Here is a 19,599-nt window from a genome sequence, read left to right as displayed (position 1 = left end):
CGTAACACGGTGTCTGCCCGTACTCCCGCTCTCCACGGTTAGCCTGGGAAGTGGGCGCAGGTCTCCTACCTGCCCTCGGCCCACTACCTCCTAGCCCCCCCAAGAAATTTTTGGGTAGTACTCACGGGCTTCCAGCCTTGCCTCCGTGCTGCCTCCTCATATCGCCGCCTCTCTGCTTTCGCTGCCTCCAGCTCAGCTTTGGGACGGCGATATTCTCCAGGTTGAGCCCAAGGTCCCTTTCCATCCAATATCTCCTCCCATGTCCAAGAATCCTTGATGCCTTGCTCCTGTTGCCGCTTGTCACGCTGCTTGATCCTGTGGTGGGTAATTCTGTCACGATCGTGTGGAGAGACGGACCAAGGCGCAGCGGAATATGAATACATCTTCTTTTATTAGAAGATAGGAAAAAAAACACGAAAACGAACACTAAACACAAAACAAACCAAAAACAACAAACGATCGTGAAGCTAAATACCGTAAGTGCACAGACAAGCAACAAACGTTCTACATAGACATTTACCCACCAACACCTAAAGCCTATGGCTACCTTAAATATGGCTCCCAATCAGAGACAACAATAACCAGCTGTCTCTGATTGAGAACCAAATCAGGCAACCATAGACTTTCCTAAACAACTACACTCAACCATAGACAATTCTAAACACCTACACTGAACACAACCCCATCTACTCTATGAAACCCCCTCAACCATACAAACCACACTAGACAATACAAAAACACATACTAACCCATGTCACACCCTGACCTAACTAAAATACTAATGAAAACAAAGATAACTAAGGCCAGGTTGTGACAGATGGAGTCAGGGGAGAGCAGGAGAGAAAGGGATGGAGTCAGGGGAGAGCAGGAGAGAAAGGGATGGAGTCAGGGGAGAGCAGGAGAGAAAGGGATGGAGTCAGGGGAGAGCAGGAGAGAAAGGGATGGAGTCAGGGGAGAGCAGGAGAGAAAAGAGGGAGGGAGTCAGCCGAGAGCAGGAAAGAAAGGGATGGAGTCAGGGGGGAGCAGGAGAGACAGGAGGTAGGGAGGGAGTCAGCCGAGAGCAGGAGAGAATTGGATGGAGTCAGGGGAGAGCAGGATAGAAAGGGATGGAGTCAGGGGGGAGCAGGAGAGACAGGAGGTAGGGAGGGAGTCAGCCGAGAGCAGGAGAGAAATGGATGGAGTCAGGGGAGAGCAGGAGAGAAAGGGATGGAGTCAGGGGAGAGCAGGAGAGAAAGGGATGGAGTCAGGGGAGAGCAGGGGAGAAAGGGATGGAGTCAGGGGAGAGCAGGAGAGAAAGGGATGGAGTCAGGGGAGAGCAGCAGAGGTAGAGAGAAAATGCTGGTAATCTATCCATCTCCCTCACACACACTTCCCCTCACAGCCAGATCCCACAGCATTATCAGACTTGGACGTTGAACCAACATTTGTTGCGAAAGCTTTGCACATTTGAGCGGAAAGAACATGCAAATGCATTTCACATCTTTAGGGCAACATAGGCTGGGTTATGCCAGGGATTGTCTGTTGTACGTGTGTGTGTATGTGTGAGTGATATTCAGTGTGTGAATGACGTGGCGAGCGGCAGAGGATTCGAGCAGAACAGAAACAGATTCACTCTTAGGGTGTCTTGATTTCACAAGCACATAGCATCATTTACCATGATATTAAACCACGAAGACAAAGAAACAGACATGGACACAGGCTGTATCTGTTAAAACAGTATAATGAACAATCTCTCTATGAGGGGGTGAATAAATACAGCTTGCCTTGCTGAAAGTAAAAATGTGTTCAACCCTTCAAAGAAAATAGAAGACAACCAATTAAAGGGAAATTTAAACCAATTTCACAGCTGGTTACAGCCTGGGTGGGCATTTTCATTGTACATTTCCATAACAATGAAGTTTCACTTACTACACATTGTAAAGGGTCTTGGAAACTGTTCACATTACAAACCAATAGAATAGTTTAGTATCAAAAGTACCTGGCAGTGAATAAGCAGTACAGTATCAAAACGCCACAGTCACACAGACATCACAAGCATAGCTTCACAGTTAGTGTCATAGCTTCAGTGTCATAGCTTCACAGTTAGTGTCATAGCTTCAGTGTCATAGCTTCACAGTTAGTGTCATAGCTTCAGTGTCATAGCTTCACAGTAAGTGTCATAGCTTCACAGTAAGTGTCATAGCTTCACAGTTAGTGTCATAGCTTCACAGTTAAGTGTCATAGCTTCACATTCCAGAATCTTCTCCCCTCATCCAGATTCTAATACAGAGCCTCATAGAATCACCCCTCTTCATTTTCTAGCGGGGCCGAGGCTCCCTTCTCTGTAGGTTACATCTGCTCTCTGGTCCTCTTGGCAGCCTGCCCTCCTTCCGGACTGCTCTACCCCAGTATTGGTGCCCTCCACTGGGTCAGTCCTTCACTGTGGAGCCTGACAGAGATCCAGTGCTCTGTCATGTAGGACCCTGCTGCTCCTGCACCACCTCACTGCAGAGGGGAACACAGAGAACACAGACAAACAATCATGTTAGCATTCATTCTTACGAGAACCAATCTACGTTGATATATTCAACATGCCTCGAGGAAGGAGAACAAGAACCAATCTAACTTGATATATTCAACATTCCACTCAAGTATTAGACTATTAGCTGACCAGGATCTGTATTGGCAGTATAAATGAGCATTGGATCAAGGCTGGAAGGAAAGCCTTGATCTCTCCAAGAGGATGGTTGGTCATTCCTCCCCTCTACTTCAACAACAGCCATCTATCTGGCTAAACTACAGCCATCTATCTGACTAAACTACAGCCATCTATCTGGCTAAACTACAGCCATCTATCTGGCTAAACTACAGCCATCTATCTGGCTAAACTACAGCCATCTATCTGGCTAAACTACAGCCATCTATCTGGCTAAACTACAGCCATCTATCTGGCTAATCTACAGCCATCTATCTGGCTAAACTACAGCCATCTATCTGGCTAAACTACAGCCATCTATCTGGCTAAACTACAGCCATCTATCTGGCTAAACTACAGCCATCTATCTGGCTAAACTACAGCCATCTATCTGGCTAAACTACAGCCATCTATCTGGCTAAACTACAGCCATCTATCTGGCTAAACTAGGAAGGACTGAAGAACAGCTCGTTTTAAATCACCACCGTTAAGAAGAACTAACTTCTCAACACAGTTCTGATGTTATCGTCACTTGAAATTTTAACAGCTACTAGTCCTTTCCTGCTCTATTTCCTGTCACCACCCCCCAGGGCTCCATGGTTACGGTCCTGTCACAACCCCCCAGGGCTCCATGGTTACGGTCCTGTCACAACCCCCCAGGGCTCCATGGTTACTGTCCTGTCACAACCCCCCAGGGCTCCATGGTTACTGTCCTGTCACAACCCCTCAGGGCTCCATGGTTACTGTCCTGTCACAACCCCCCAGGGCTCCATGGTTACTGTCCTGTCACAACCCCCCAGGGCTCCATGGTTACTGTCCTGTCACAACCCCCCAGGGCTCCATGGTTACTGTCCTGTCACAACCCCCCAGGGCTCCATGGTTACTGTCCTGTCACAACCCCCCAGGGCTCCATGGTTACGGTCCTGTCACAACCCCCCAGGGCTCCATGGTTACTGTCCTGTCACAACCCCCCAGGGCTCCATGGTTACTGTCCTGTCACAACCCCCCAGGGCTCCATGGTTACTGTCCTGTCACAACCCCTCAGGGCTCCATGGTTACTGTCCTGTCACAACCCCCCAGGGCTCCATGGTTACTGTCCTGTCACAACCCCCCAGGGCTCCATGGTTACTGTCCTGTCACAACCCCCCAGGGCTCCATGGTTACTGTCCTGTCACAACCCCTCAGGGCTCCATGGTTACTGTCCTGTCACAACCCCCCAGGGCTCCATGGTTACGGTCCTGTCACAACCCCCCAGGGCTCCATGGTTACGGTCCTGTCACAACCCCCCAGGGCTCCATGGTTACTGTCCTGTCACAACCCCTCAGGGCTCCATGGTTACTGTCCTGTCACAACCCCCTAGGGCTCCATGGTTACTGTCCTGTCACAACCCCTCAGGGCTCCATGGTTACTGTTCTGTCACAACCCCCCAGGGCTCCATGGTTACTGTCCTGTCACAACCCCCCAGGGCTCCATGGTTACTGTTCTGTCACAACCCCCCAGGGCTCCATGGTTACTGTCCTGTCACAACCCCTCAGGGCTCCATGGTTACTGTTCTGTCACAACCCCCCAGGGCTCCATGGTTACTGTCCTGTCACAACCCCTCAGGGCTCCATGGTTACCGTCCTGTCACAACCCCCCAGGGCTCCATGGTTACTGTCCTGTCACAACCCCCCAGGGCTCCATGGTTACTGTCCTGTCACAACCCCCCAGGGCTCCATGGTTACTGTCCTGTCACAACCCACCAGGGCTCCATGGTTACTGTCCTGTCACAACCCCCCCAGGGCTCCATGGTTACTGTCCTGTCACAACCCCACAGGGCTCCATGGTTACTGTCCTGTCACAACCCCCCAGGGCTCCATGGTTACTGTCCTGTCACAACCCCCCAGGGCTCCATGGTTACTGTCCTGTCACAACCCCCCAGGGCTCCATGGTTACTGTCCTGTCCAACAGAACGACATGGTTACTGTCCTGTGACAACCCCCCAGGGCTCCATGGTTACTGTCCTGTCACAACCCCTCAGGGCTCCATGGTTACTGTCCTGTCACAACCCCCCAGGGCTCCATGGTTACTGTCCTGTCACAACCCCCCAGGGCTCCATGGTTACTGTCCTGTCACAACCCCCCAGGGCTCCATGGTTACTGTCCTGTCACAACCCCCCAGGGCTCCATGGTTACTGTTCTGTCACAACCCCCCAGGGCTCCATGGTTACTGTCCTGTCACAACCCCCCAGGGCTCCATGGTTACTGTCCTGTCACAACCCCCCAGGGCTCCATGGTTACTGTCCTGTCACAACCCCCCAGGGCTCCATGGTTACGGTCCTGTCACAACCCCCCAGAGCTCCATGGTTACTGTCCTGTCACAACCCCCCAGGGCTCCATGGTTACTGTCCTGTCACAACCCCCCAGGGCTCCATGGTTACTGTCCTGTCACAACCCCCCAGGGCTCCATGGTTACTGTCCTGTCCAACAGAACGACATGGTTACTGTCCTGTGACAACCCCCCAGGGCTCCATGGTTACGGTCCTGTGACAACCCCCCAGGGATCCATGGTTACGGTCCTGTCACAACCCCCCAGGGCTCCATGGTTACTGTTCTGTCACAACCACCCAGGGCTCCATGGTTACTGTCCTGTCACAACCCCCCAGGGCTCCATGGTTACTGTCCTGTCACAACCACCCAGAACGACATGGTTACTGTCCTGTCACAACCCCCCAGGGCTCCATGGTTACTGTCCTGTCACAACCCCCCCAGGGCTCCATGGTTACTGTCCTGTCACAACCCCCCCAGGGCTCCATGGTTACTGTCCTGTCACAACCCCCCCAGGGCTCCATGGTTACTGTCCTGTCACAACCCCCCCAGGGCTCCATGGTTACTGTCCTGTCACAACCCCCCCAGGGCTCCATGGTTACTGTCCTGTCACAACCCCCCCAGGGCTCCATGGTTACTGTCCTGTCACAACCCCCCAGGGCTCCATGGTTACTGTCCTGTCACAACCCCCCAGGGCTCCATGGTTACTGTCCTGTCACAACCCCCCAGGGCTCCATGGTTACTGTCCTGTCACAACCCCTCAGGGCTCCATGGTTACTGTCCTGTCACAACCCCCTAGGGCTCCATGGTTACTGTCCTGTCACAACCCCTCAGGGCTCCATGGTTACTGTTCTGTCACAACCCCCCAGGGCTCCATGGTTACTGTCCTGTCACAACCCCCCCAGGGCTCCATGGTTACTGTTCTGTCACAACCCCCCAGGGCTCCATGGTTACTGTTTTGTCACAACCCCCCAGGGCTCCATGGTTACTGTCCTGTCACAACCCCTCAGGGCTCCATGGTTACCGTCCTGTCACAACCCCCCAGGGCTCCATGGTTACGGTCCTGTCACAACCCCCCAGGGCTCCATGGTTACTGTCCTGTCACAACCCCCCAGGGCTCCATGGTTACTGTCCTGTCACAACCCCCCAGGGCTCCATGGTTACTGTCCTGTCACAACCCCCCAGGGCTCCATGTTTACTGTCCTGTCACAACCCCCCAGGGCTCCATGGTTACTGTCCTGTCACAACCACCCAGGGCTCCATGGTTACTGTCCTGTCACAACCCCCCAGGGCTCCATGGTTACTGTCCTGTCACAACCCCCCAGGGCTCCATGGTTACGGTCCTGTGACAACCCCCCAGGGCTCCATGGTTACTGTCCTGTCACAACCCCCCAGGGCTCCATGGTTACTGTCCTGTCACTACCCCCCAGGGCTCCATGGTTACTGTCCTGTCCAACAGAACGACATGGTTACTGTCCTGTGACAACCCCCCAGGGCTCCATGGTTACGGTCCTGTGACAACCCCCCAGGGCTCCATGGTTACTGTCCTGTCACAACCCCCCAGGGCTCCATGGTTACTGTTCTGTCACAACCACCCAGGGCTCCATGGTTACTGTCCTGTCACAACCCCCCAGGGCTCCATGGTTACTGTCCTGTCACAACCCCCCAGGGCTCCATGGTTACTGTCCTGTCACAACCCCCCAGGGCTCCATGGTTACTGTCCTGTCACAACCCCTCAGGGCTCCATGGTTACTGTCCTGTCACAACCCCCCAGGGCTCCATGGTTACTGTCCTGTCACAACCCCTCAGGGCTCCATGGTTACTGTCCTGTCACAACCCCCCAGGGCTCCATGGTTACGGTCCTGTCACAACCCCCCAGGGCTCCATGGTTACTGTCCTGTCACAACCCCCCAGGGCTCCATGGTTACTGTCCTGTCACAACCCCCCAGTGCTCCATGGTTACTGTTCTGTCACAACCACCCAGGGCTCCATGGTTACTGTCCTGTCACAACCCCCCAGGGCTCCATGGTTACTGTCCTGTCACAACCCCCCAGAACGACATGGTTACTGTCCTGTCACAACCCCCCAGGGCTCCATGGTTACTGTCCTGTCACAACCCCCCAGGGCTCCATGGTTACTGTCCTGTCACAACCCCCCAGGGCTCCATGGTTACTGTCCTGTCACAACCCCCCAGGGCTCCATGGTTACTGTCCTGTCACAACCCCCCAGGGCTCCATGGTTACTGTCCTGTCACAACCCCCTAGAACGACATGGTTACTGTCCTGTCACAATTCCCCAGGGCTCCATGGTTACTGTCCTGTCACAACCCCCTAGAACGACATGGTTACTGTCCTGTCACAACCTCACAACTCTAGAATCTGTACATTCCCATTAGTCATGTTCCCTAGGTAACAGCTGACACCAAATGAGCTGACTGGGACTGGCTACTGGAGAACAGCTATTGGGGAAAGGGTCTATGATAAAGCAGGTCTGCTTCCCAAATGGCACCATTTTCTCTTTATATTGCACTACATAGGGAATAGGGTGGGACGCAGGTCAAGTCTTGTTATCACTGCAGCATGATCCTTGGCTCTCCAGGGTGGCTTGCTACGAATTGTACCGAAAGCCCCAACTATAGTACAAGTGTAACATGCTAACTTGGCGGTGACAGCTTGGAACCTAACCTCCACAAGAACCTTATAAAAGAGCGTCTGGGGTTCGGGGGACAGCGTCTGGGGTTCGGGGGACAGCGTACGGGGTTCGGGGGACAGCGTACGGGGTTCGGGGGACAGCGTACGGGGTTCGGGGGACAGCGTACGGGGTTCGGGGGACAGCGTACGGGGTTCGGGGGACAGCGTCTGGGGTTCGGGAGACAGCGTCTGGGGTTCGGGGGACAGCGTCTGGGGTTCCGGACAGCGTACGGGGTTCCGGACATTGTATAGGGTTCCGGACATTGTAGAGGGTTCTGGACAGTGTATAGGGTTCTGGACATTGTAGAGGGTTCTGGACAGTGTATAGGGTTCTGGACATTGTAGAGGGTTCTGGACATTGTATAGGGTTCTGGACATTGTAGAGGGTTCTGGACAGTGTATAGGGTTCTGGACATTGTAGAGGGTTCCGGACATTGTAGAGGGTTCTGGACAGTGTATAGGGTTCTGGACATTGTAGAGGGTTCTGGACATTGTATAGGGTTCTGGACATTGTATAGGGTTCTGGACATTGTATAGGGTTCTGGACATTGTAGAGGGTTCTGGACAGTGTATAGGGTTCTGGACATTGTAGAGGGTTCCGGACATTGTAGAGGGTTCCGGACATTGTAGAGGGTTCCGGACATTGTAGAGGGTTCCGGACAGTGTATAGGGTTCTGGACATTGTATAGGGTTCTGGACATTGTAGAGGGTTCTGGACAGTGTATAGGGTTCTGGACATTGTAGAGGGTTCCGGACAGTGTATAGGGTTCTGGACATTGTATAGGGTTCCGGACATTGTAGAGGGTTCCGGACAGTGTATAGGGTTCTGGACATTGTAGAGGGTTCTGGACAGTGTATAGGGTTCTGGACAGTGTATAGGGTTCCGGACATTGTATAGGGTTCTGGACATTGTATAGGGTTCTGGACAGTGTATAGGGTTCTGGACATTGTATAGGGTTCCGGACATTGTATAGGGTTCTGGACATTGTATAGGGTTCTGGACATTGTATAGGGTTCTGGACATTGTAGAGGGTTCCGGACATTGTAGAGGGTTCTGGAAGTAACATGTGTATTGGTTTATCAGCCACACACACTCCTGGAATGTGGAGTTTCAGTATCAGTATAGCTGACATTATGGCTATAAATCTGGGCCTGTATTCATAGTGTCTCAGAGTAGGAGTGCTGATCTAGGATCAGGTCCTTCCTGTCCATATAACTTAAGTATTCAGACCCTTTGCTATGAGACTCAAAATGGAGCTCAGGTGCATCCTGTTTACATTGATCATCCTTGAGATGTTTCTACAACTTGATTGGAGTCCACCTGTGGTACATTCAATTGATTGGACATGATTTGGAAAGGCACACACCTGTCTATATAAGGTCCCACAGTTAACCGTGCATGTCAGAGCAAAAACCAAGCCATGAGGTCGAAGGAATTGTGCGTAGAGCTACGAGGCAGGATTGTGTCGAGGCACAGATCTGGGGAAGGGTACCAAAACATTTCTGCAGCATTGAAGATACCCATGAACACAGTGGCCTCCATCATTCTTAAATGGAAGAAGTTTGGAACCACCAAGACTCTTCCTAGAGCTGACCGCCTGGCAAAACTGACCAATCGAGGGAGAAGGGCCTTGGTCAGGGAGGTGACCAAGAACCCGATGGTCACTTTGAGCAAAGTACAGAGAGATCGTTGATGAAAACTTGCTCCAGAGCGCTCACGACCACAGACTGGGGCGAAGGTTCACCTTCCAACAGGACAACGACCCTAAGCATACAGCCAAGACAATGCAGGAGTGGCTTCGGGACAAGTTTCTGAATGTTCTTGAGTGGCCCAGCCAGAGCCCGGACTTGAACCTGACCAAACATCTCTGGAGATCTGAAAATAGCTGTGCAGCGACGCTCCCCATCCAACCTGACAGAGCTTGAGAGGATCTGTAGAGAAGAATGGGAGAAACTCCCCAAATACAGGTGTGCCAAGCTTGTAGAGTCATACCCAAGAAGACCAGAGGCTGTAATCGTTGGCAAAGGTGCGTCAACAAAGTACTGAGTAAAGGGTCTGAATACTTATGTTTTTTTTATGCATTTGCAAAAATGTATAAAAAAAAAACGTTTTTGCTTTGTCATTACGGGGTATTGTTTGTAGATTGAGGGAACAAAACAATTTAATCAATTTTAGAATAAGGCTGTAACATAACAACATTTGGAAAAAGTCAAAGGAGTCTGAATACTTTCCAAATGCACTGTAGGAGAGTCATTATATCTCAGAGCTGTTTCTCCCAAAACCATTTTTATTAAATGTTGCACTTGAAAACGCTTGTAATCTAACGCCTGCCTCAGATCACTCATAGATCAGCTAAGTACGTCGATAGATGCTTTTCCCCCCCGTGTTACTTTATTTATTAAAAGTCTAAGTCGTTGGGGGGGGGTTCTAAGCTGACATTTGGAATTGTTTTAAGATGGGAATTATGACTCATAAGTATGACCATAAAGCATTTGGAATTGTTTTAAGATGGGTATTATGACTCACAAGTATGACCATAAAACATTTGGAATTGTTTTAAGATGGGTATTATGACTCATAAGTATGACCATAAAACATGGCAGTCAAACAGGGAAATGGTTCCAATAGTTTTTACACCATTCATTTTTCCCATAGGGGATTTTTAGAAACACTTAAAATAAGGGCTGTGTTTCGTGTAGGCTCACCCTGGCGTGACGTTTTGATAACCATGTAAAAACTCTCTCAGACAAGGTGACCTAGGCCTTTTTCAATCCTATTGAAATACATTTTTATGTTAAATCAATTGAGTTCTATTTTTGCTACTTGTAGGCTACCGTCTGAAATGTGTCTCAATATATTTAATGATGTTTAACGTGTGCAACGATGTGCCAAATCTGAGATTAGTGCATTATAGGGCATAAGCATTAGAATAAGCCGCCTCGATATTTGTAGCCGTAGGTGGTAATACCTCTCTAGGAGCGGATTGTGAAATAACTATAATGAAAGATTTGAATGGAGAAAGCTGATCCGAGAGCAGCGCTCCCTTTCTTTCCCTCCTATCAGTATCGACACATGCTCCAAAGATGTAATTAGCGACCGTTTTCTCTGCAAGGTGTTTTGGGAAACTAATGTTACATCTTCAGCCGTTAATGCATCGTTAAAAACACTTGTTTTAAATTTAAGTTTTAAATAAGCCTAAATTCCATTGATATCGAGAAACCGGGCACTGGCAAACTAGGTTGCCAAAACATCATAGCGAAACAAATGCCTACCTGAGGTACGTATGGTATCATCTTTCCAGTAAGCCACCCTCTGATTGGTTCTCTCTCCAGTAAGCCACCCTCTGATTGGTTCTCTCTCCAGTAAGCCACCCTCTGATTGGTCCTTGACTGACTAATAGTTGGACCTGAGGGAAGAGACACACTAAATCCATAACCAATGGGAAAACACTAGTGGACAGTTCAGTTAAAATCATGCAAAAATGGACAGAGTAGTTGTAGTCATGCAACTCAAGCTTTTGTCCATTACGTTCTACAAAATATGTAAAACGTGTTACAGTATATGCAATGTTTACACAAATATCGCAAAGAAAAAGTAGCAGCAGCTCAACTGGTTCAGAAGATATTGATAAAGATTCAGCTTTGCAGATTTTTATTTTAGCAATAGTTGCATTATTAACACTATTCTAGGATATTTTGTTAGTACACAAATTTATTTTAGTAAATCTACAACTACAATAATATTGGAAGTTACTTTTTCTTTACTTTAGATTTTTTTGTTGTTGTTGACATGACTAGAATTCATCTTTTACTAAATTGCACGCATTTACCAGCAGCTTAATTCAATGTATAAACACACTATCAAATGACACATTTAGGGTTAAGGTTACCTTTATAGTGGAGCGTTTACGGTTAAAACCATCCTCTCCTTTGCACTGCCATTACTCTCTCTACTAAAGTAGCCACCACGTCGGCCACTACACACGACACGAACGTCGAGGTCAAACCCTGAAACCTAAGACTTAAAATGGTTGGGAGTTCAGTTCAATTTTACGAACAAGAGTCTAGCAATGCATTTCTCATTACCGTCTACGACCACAGGTGAGATAGATTGAAAAAGTCTTTATACATACCCAGGCACTCAATGCTTTAGAGCTTTAAAACACATTAGGAAGCTATCCAGGTTATTTTAGAGGTCTTACCCTCTGGCTCCTTTTTAAAAGTATAGAAAGAGAGAGAAAGAATAAGTCGTGCTGTTTTTTAAATAAATAAATCAAGACATCATTTAGTATATGTTAAGGGCTTCAGACTATAATACAAATCATTTAAATTTAAAAAAAAATATATGTGTTTTTTGAAGAGAAATACAAATAAAAACACCTCTTAACTACCAGGCTGTTAAATGTTATTTAAAAAATATTCAAGAAATAAACCAAGTTACGGAAGTTTCATAGAAAAACAAACTAAATCTTTATTGACAAATTGCTACAAAACATCTTCTGGGCAGATGTAGTAGTACCTATTTAGACAAGCCTTACACATAGAGCATAATGCATTTTAACGGAGAGGGTACATATACCAGTGGCAGAATAGTGGATACGTACAGTTTGGACGTTTTTTTAAAAAGTATGTACAAAGAGATGAGATTAATAAACTGCAGGATCCCTTCTCTGTATAAAGAGAAAACCCATGTGGAGATTTTTGTCCCAATCCTTCATTGCGTCATTTTTACATGCAGTTTATAGACTCAGATCAACCAATAAGATCCTGCAGTGACATGTGTTGTTTTCTTTTTATCATGAGGCCGATCTAAGGCCATATTCTACTTCGAAGATGAAGTAGAATAACACAGAGCCATAATAAAATTAACTTAAAATTGTTGAACAACTTTAATAAACAAATGAAGTATGTGAGGACAGTCCATCTCAACAGTGGTTATTAGGCCTACTTTTCAAAACTCTAATGTACAATGACAAAATATCATTATATAATCCCCGCTGCCTAAATCTAAATTGACAACTTTGAATTAAAAGACTATTTAAAACAAATGGGAATTATAAATCAAGAATGAATAGATCGCAGCTGCAAATTCCATTAACATTTGTTTGTTTTTACTGTTTCCTTTGACTTGATTTTACGTTTTATGTTTGGTCTATATTACATAACTGAAACAGCCGTTTCTTTTACTTTGCTATATTAAAACAGAATTTTGAAATGTAGCCTAAATGGGAATCTGCAACTGTCCCTTAACAAAGTATTTTTTAAAACAAAATAATTAAAAAAAAAATTCTTAAGATGCTAACAAGTGGATAAGCAGTCTCCAACTCCACTGGAAATTAGTTTAAATCCAAAATGTAAAAAATTAAAATAAAAAAAAAGTTTAAGGTCAACAATGCAAAAAAAAAAGCCAAGGGAGAGATAGGGTCAGAGATAAGAACAGATGAACTAAAACTTCAAACCAAACTAAAATACAGTTATCTTCTCTAACCCATCTAAAAAAAAAAAACGCTTTAAGGCTCTGAATGAAATATCAACCCAGCTGCAATCAGTCAAGATCCTCATTTTCTGTTTGTAAAAGTCCATCGTAGTAGAAAATACCAAAACAAAAAAACAAAAACGGACAATTACTTTTTTCGAGGGTTGCTTAGAGCGAGAGCTGCCGTGGTAGACAGGTCTGTTGGTTGTCAGGGCAACTCGTTAGCGTTGGTCGCTAGGCGTTGTCATGGTGAGTTCAGTATTGTCTATAGGGGTGTTCTCGGTAAGGGCCCTTAGCCGCTCTGGAAGGTGGGGCCTTTCCCGCCGGTGGCGCTCGCTGGGCTCCGTTCCAGTCATCCTGGGCTAGAGGGGTGAACCACACACAGACAGAACAGAAATGTCATTACAAAACGAGCTTGGCTGTCAAGTAAACATCTCCAACTAAAACACCATTTCCTTCCGTTTCCCAAGCGCACTTCAACAAGGATGTATTGAACACGTGTTGTTGTCGGCATTATGCATGAAATTTACCGACTACAGAACCAAAGCAAATGTTGGCACATGCTGAGAGCAATAATCAAGAAAAGAAAACAGATTTCCCTCTCCATAAAGGGTGAGAGGTTTGGCTTGAGAGTGGAGTAGTGATGTCTTACCGTAGGGTTCATATGCCTCCTGTACCTCTCCATGTCCGTAGTCGTAGTACTCTGGCTCTCTAAGAGAAGAACAGAGGAGAAAGAACATTTCAAATAGCAGCACACCAAGCTAGCAGGCTAAACAAGATAACCAGGTAGGTTGCTAACTAGCTCATCAAGCTACCCAGTTGGTCGCTAACTAGCTAGCTTATCAAGCTAACCAGAAACGCAAGCTAGCCAGCAAACCAAGCAAACCAGCTTTCATCTTTGAGTGACATTTCATTCATAAAATCACTTAATATGTAAAAAGAATAGCTTTAATAACTGATGTTAGCCAAGCGATAACCTAGTCACAGTTAGCTGAAGACAGCAGCCCATATTTTTCTCCGATTAAATAACACGTAGACTCAAAATAATCCAACCACAGGGGTAGGAAAGTTCATCCGTATGAACTCAAACATATAGCCTATTTCAGTCCCTACAGTCCCCATAACTCAATAATCCAGTTTGAAAGTAGGGCACGTGTAACCGTGAAGAGCAAGGACGTGAGAGAGCCAGAGCATGCACTAGTGTGTATGCGCTGGTGCGTGTGTTGTTTGTTGCCAATAGATGGAGATTGGTGACTCACGCCTGTGGTTGACTGTAGTAATTGTCGTATGACTCGTACGCTGGCTCTGTGTAGCCCTCATCATAGGCCTAGTGAGAAGGGGAGAGCGAGAGAGAGGGAGAGAGAAAGAGACAGAAAGAGTGAGGGGGGGTCAGAAAGAGTAGCAGAGAGACAGAGTAAAAATAAACATAAGAAAAGCCTTTATGTGATCCTTGACCTGTGAACTGATGATGATGCAAGATGGCGCGGACAGATGGGGCAGCTCTGCTTCTAGCTCCTAAGCAACTTTGCAGTATTTTTTGTGTGTGTGTTATTTCTTACATTATTAGCCCAGGATTTTTTTTGTGTTATTACATACAGCCGGAAATAACTTTTGGATATCAGAGCGGCGGTAACTCACCAGCATTACGACCGGGAATACGACTTTCCCAAATTTGTTCGTACCCCCCAGGGCAATTGAACTGATTCCAAAGGCTGATCCAAAACATCGAACCACCGCATTTAACCATAGCAAGGTGACTGGAAATATGGCCAAATACAAACAGTGTAGTTATTCCCTCCGTAAGGCAATCCAACAGGCAAAACGTCAGTATATAGACAAAGTGGACTCGCAATTCAACGGCTCAAACACGAAACGTATGCGGAAGGGTTTACAGACAATCACGGACTACAAAAGGAAAACCAGCTACATCACAGACACCGACTTCTTGCTTCCGGACAAACTAAACACCTTCTTTGCTCGCTTTGAGAATGACACAGTGCCACCGACTCGGCCCGCTTCCAATGACAGTGGTCTCTCCTTCTCCGTGGCCGACGTGAGTAAGACATTTAAGCGTGTTAACCCTTGCAAGGCTGCTGGCCCAGACGGCATCACTAGCCACGTCCTCAGAGCATGCTCAGACCAGCTGGCTGGAGTGTTTACGGACATATTCAATCTCTCCCTAGCCCAGTCTGCTGCTTCAAGATGGCCACCATGCTTCAAGATGGCCACCATCGTTCTTGTACCCATGAAAGTAAAGTGAACTAAATGACTATCACCCCATAGCACTCACTTCTGTCATCATGAAGTGCTTTGAGAGGCTAGTTAAGGATCATATCACCTCTACCTTACCTGAAACCCTAGACCCACTTCAATTTGCTTACCGCCCCAATAGATCCACAGACAATGCAATCGCACTGCACACTGCGCTATCCCATCTGGACAAGAGGAATACCCATGTAAAAATGCTGTTCATTGACCATAGCTCAGCATTCAACACCATAGTACCCTCCAAGCTCATCATTAACCTCGGGGCCCTGGGTCTGATTCCCGTCCTGTGCAACTGAGTCCTGTACTTCCAGACGGGCCGCCTCCAGGTGGTGAAGATAGGAAACAACACCTCCAATTCGCTGATCCTCAACACAGGGGTGCATGCTCAGCCCCCTCCTGTACTCCCTGTTCACCCATGACTGGCCGCACACGCCTCCAACTCAATCATCAAGTTCGCAGACGACACAACAGTAGTAGGACTGATTACCAACAATGACGAGACAGCCTACAGAGAGGAGGTGAGGGCTCTGGGAGTGTGGTGTCAGGAAAACAACCTCTCACTCAACGTCAACAAAACGAGATGATCGTGGACTTAGGGAAACAGCAGAGAGAGCACGCCCCTATCCACATCGACGGGACCGCAGTGGAGAAGCTTCAAGTTCCTTGGCGTACACATCACTGACGATCTGAAATAGTCCACCCACATAGACAGTGTGGTGAAGAAGGCGCAGCAGTGCCTCTTCAACCTCAGGAGGCTGAAGAAATTTGGCTTGGCACCTAAAACCCTCAAACTTTTACAGATGCATAATTGAGGGCATCCTGTCGGGCTGTATCGCTGCCTGGTACGGCAACTGCACCGCCTGCAAACACAGGGCTCTCCAGAGGGTGGTGCGGTCTGCCCAACGCATCACCGGGGGCAAACTAGCTGCCCTCCAGGACACCTACAGCACCCGATGTCACAGGAAGGCCAAAAAGACCATCACGGACAACAACCACCCGAGCTACTGGCTGTTCACCCTTCTATCATCCAGAAGGCGAGGTCAGTACAGGTGCATCAAAGCTGGGACCGAAAGACTGAAAAACAGCTTCTATCTCAAGGCCATCGGACTGTTAAATAGCCATCACTAGGTGGCTTCCACCCAGTTACCTAATCCTGCACCTTAGAGTGGATTATAGGATTATTTCCGGCGCCGAAAAAGAGATGGCCGCCTCGCTTCGCGTTCCTTGGAAAATATGCAGTATTTTGTTTTTTTATGTGTTATTTCTTACATCGGTACCCCAGGTAATCTTAGGTTTCATTACATACAGTCGGGAGGAACTACTGAATATACGATTAACGTCAACTCATCATCGTTCCTACCAGGAATATGACTTTCCCGAAACGGATCCAGTGTTTTGCCTTCCACCCAATACAATGGATCTGATCCCAGCCGGCGACCCTGTGCGACGCCGTAAAAGGGGCAAACGAGGCGGTCTCCTGGTCAGGCTTCGGAGACGGGCACATCGCGCTCCACTCCCTAGCATACTACTCGCCAATGTCCAGTCTCTTGACAATAAGGTTGATGAAATCCGAGCACGGGTAGCATTCCAGAGAGACATCAGGGATTGCAACGTGCTCTGCTTCACGGAAACATGGCTAACTCAAGAGACGCTAACGGAGTCGGTGCAGCCAGCTGGTTTCTTCATGCATCGCGCCGACAGAAACAAACATCTTTCTGGTAAGAAGAGGGGCGGGGGGGTATGCCTTATGATTAACGAGACGTGGTGTGATCATCATAACAACACACAGGAACTCAAGTCATTCTGTTCACCTGATCTAGAACTCCTCACAATCAAATGTCGACCGCATTATCTACCAAGGGAATTCTCTTCGATCATAATCACAGCCGTATATATTCCCCCCCAAGCAGACACATCGATGGCCCTGAACGAACTTTATCTGACTCTTTGTAAACTGGAAACCACACACCCTGAGGCTGCATTCATCGTAGCTGGGGATTTTAACAAGGCTAATCTAAAAACAAAACTCCATAAATTCTATCAGCATATCGATTGTGCTACCAGGGCTGGAAAAACCCTAGATCATTGTTATACTAATTTCCGCGACGCATATAAGGCCCTCCCCCGCCCCCCTTTCGGAAAAGCTGACCACGACTCCATTTTGTTGATTCCAGCCTACAAACAGAAACTAAAACAACAAGCTCCCGCGCTCAGGTCTGTTCAACGCTGGTCCGACCAATCTGAATCCACGCTTCAAGACTGCTTCGATCACGCGGATTGGAATATGTTCCGCATTGCGTCCAACAACAATATTGACGAATATGCTGATTCGGTGAGCGAGTTCATTAGGAAGTGCATTGACGATGTCGTACCCACAGCAACGATTAAAACATTCCCAAACCAGAAACCGTGGATTGACGGCAGCATTCGCGTGAAACTGAAAGCGCGAACCACTGCTTTTAACCAGGGCAAGGTGACCGGAAGCATGACCGAATACAAACAGTGTAGCTATTCTCTCCGCAAGGCAATCAAACAGGCTAAGTCCCAGTACAGAGACAAAATCGAGTCGCAATTCAACAGCTCAGACACAAGAGGTATGTGGCAGGGTCTACAGTCAATCACGGATTACAAAAAGAAAACCAGCCCCGTCGCGGACCAGGATGTCTTGCTCCCAGACAGGCTAAACAACTTTTTTGCCCGCTTTGAGGACAATACAGTGCCACTGACACGGCCCCCTACCAAAACCTGCGGGCTCTCCTTCACTGCAGCCGAGGTGAGTAAAACATTTAAACGTGTTAACCCTCGCAAGGCTGCAGGCCCAGACGGCATTTCCAGCCGCGTCCTCAGAGCATGCGCAGACCAGCTGGCTGGTGTGTTTATGGACATATTCAATCAATCCTTATCCCAGTCTGCTGTTCCCACATGCTTCAAGAGGGCCACCATTGTTCCTGTTCCCAAGAAAGCTAAGGTAACTGAGCTAAACGACTACCGCCCCGTAGCACTCACTTCCGTCATCATGAAGTGCTTTGAGAGACTAGTCAAGGACCATATCACCTCCACCCTACCGGACACCCACTCCAATTTACTTACCGACCCAATAGGTCCACAGACGACGCAATCGCAACCACACTGCACACTGCCCTAACCCATCTGGACAAGAGGAATACCCATGTGAGAATGCTGTTCATCGATTACAGCTCAGCATTTAACACCATAGTACCCTCCAAACTCGTCATCAAGCTCGAGACCCTGGGTCTCGACCCCGCCCTGTGCAACTGGGTCCTGGACTTCCTGACGGGCCGCCCCCAGGTGGTGAGGGTAGGTAACAACATCTCCACCCCGCTGATCCTCAACACTGGGGCCCCACAAGGGTGCGTTCTGAGCCCTCTCCTGTACTCCCTGTTCACCCACGACTGCGTGGCCATGCACGCCTCCAACTCAATCATCAAGTTTGCGGATGACTACTGAATATACGATTAACGTCAACTCATGCAGCCTTGCGAGGGTTAACCTTTCTAGAACCTCAACCCCGGATCCGGGATCACCCCCCACCCCCCACACACTGATTAGCATAGATAGCATAGCTTCAGAAGTAGATAGTAGCATCTAAATATCATTAAATCACAAGTCCAAGACACCAGATGAAAGATACAGATCTTGTGAATAAAGCCACCATTTCAGATTTTTAAAATGTTTTACAGGGAAGACAAAATATGTAAATCTATTAGCTAAACACGTTAGCAAAATACACCACTATTCTAACTCCATCAGTTTCTTACTCCTTCAGGTGCTATCACCAATTCGGCTCAACTAAGATATTGATATCCACTAACCAAGAAAAAACCTCTTCAGATGACAGTCTGATAACATATTCATGGTATAGGATAGTTTTTGTTAGAAAAAAGTGCATATTTCAGGTAGAAATCACAGTTTACAATTGCACCGACCATCGCAAATCGACTAGAATTACTAGATAGAGCAACGTGTATGACCAATTTACTCATCATAAAACATTTCATAAGAATAGACAAAGCATAGCATTGGAAAGACCCAGATCTTGTGATTCCAGACAATATTTCAGATTTTCTAAGCGTTTTACAGCGAAAACACAATAAATCGATAAGTTAGCATACTACATGTGAAAACGTTACCAGAGCATCGATTCCAGCCAAAGAGCGCTATAAC

General features: G+C 47.6%; 1 protein-coding gene across 3 annotated transcripts in view; it reads right to left on the bottom strand.

Moving 5' to 3' along the window:
- Positions 1–372: 372 nt before the first annotated feature.
- LOC139559054 (KH domain-containing, RNA-binding, signal transduction-associated protein 1-like) overlaps positions 373–19,599 on the bottom strand; it is a 52,354-nt gene continuing 33,127 nt past the window's right edge. Inside the window, exons 7-11 of one of the 3 annotated variants that reach the window (XR_011671681.1) lie at positions 14,406–14,473; positions 13,799–13,857; positions 13,299–13,508; positions 10,944–11,077; positions 373–2,484 (exon numbers count right to left, since the gene is read on the bottom strand). Coding sequence is in view for 2 of the 3 variants with exons in the window: in XM_071374706.1 (XP_071230807.1) it covers positions 13,402–13,508; positions 13,799–13,857; positions 14,406–14,473 (234 nt within the window). In the remaining variant the exon portion in view is untranslated. Of the gene's footprint in view, positions 2,485–10,943; positions 11,078–12,112; positions 13,509–13,798; positions 13,858–14,405; positions 14,474–19,599 lie in introns of those variants that run through there. The other 2 variants (XM_071374706.1, XM_071374707.1) reach the window with 2 other exon arrangements.

This window comes from Salvelinus alpinus, chromosome 29, assembly GCF_045679555.1.
Source record: "Salvelinus alpinus chromosome 29, SLU_Salpinus.1, whole genome shotgun sequence".
Classification (NCBI taxonomy): domain Eukaryota; kingdom Metazoa; phylum Chordata; class Actinopteri; order Salmoniformes; family Salmonidae; genus Salvelinus; species Salvelinus alpinus.
This window is presented reverse-complemented; position numbering and strand designations above follow the sequence as displayed.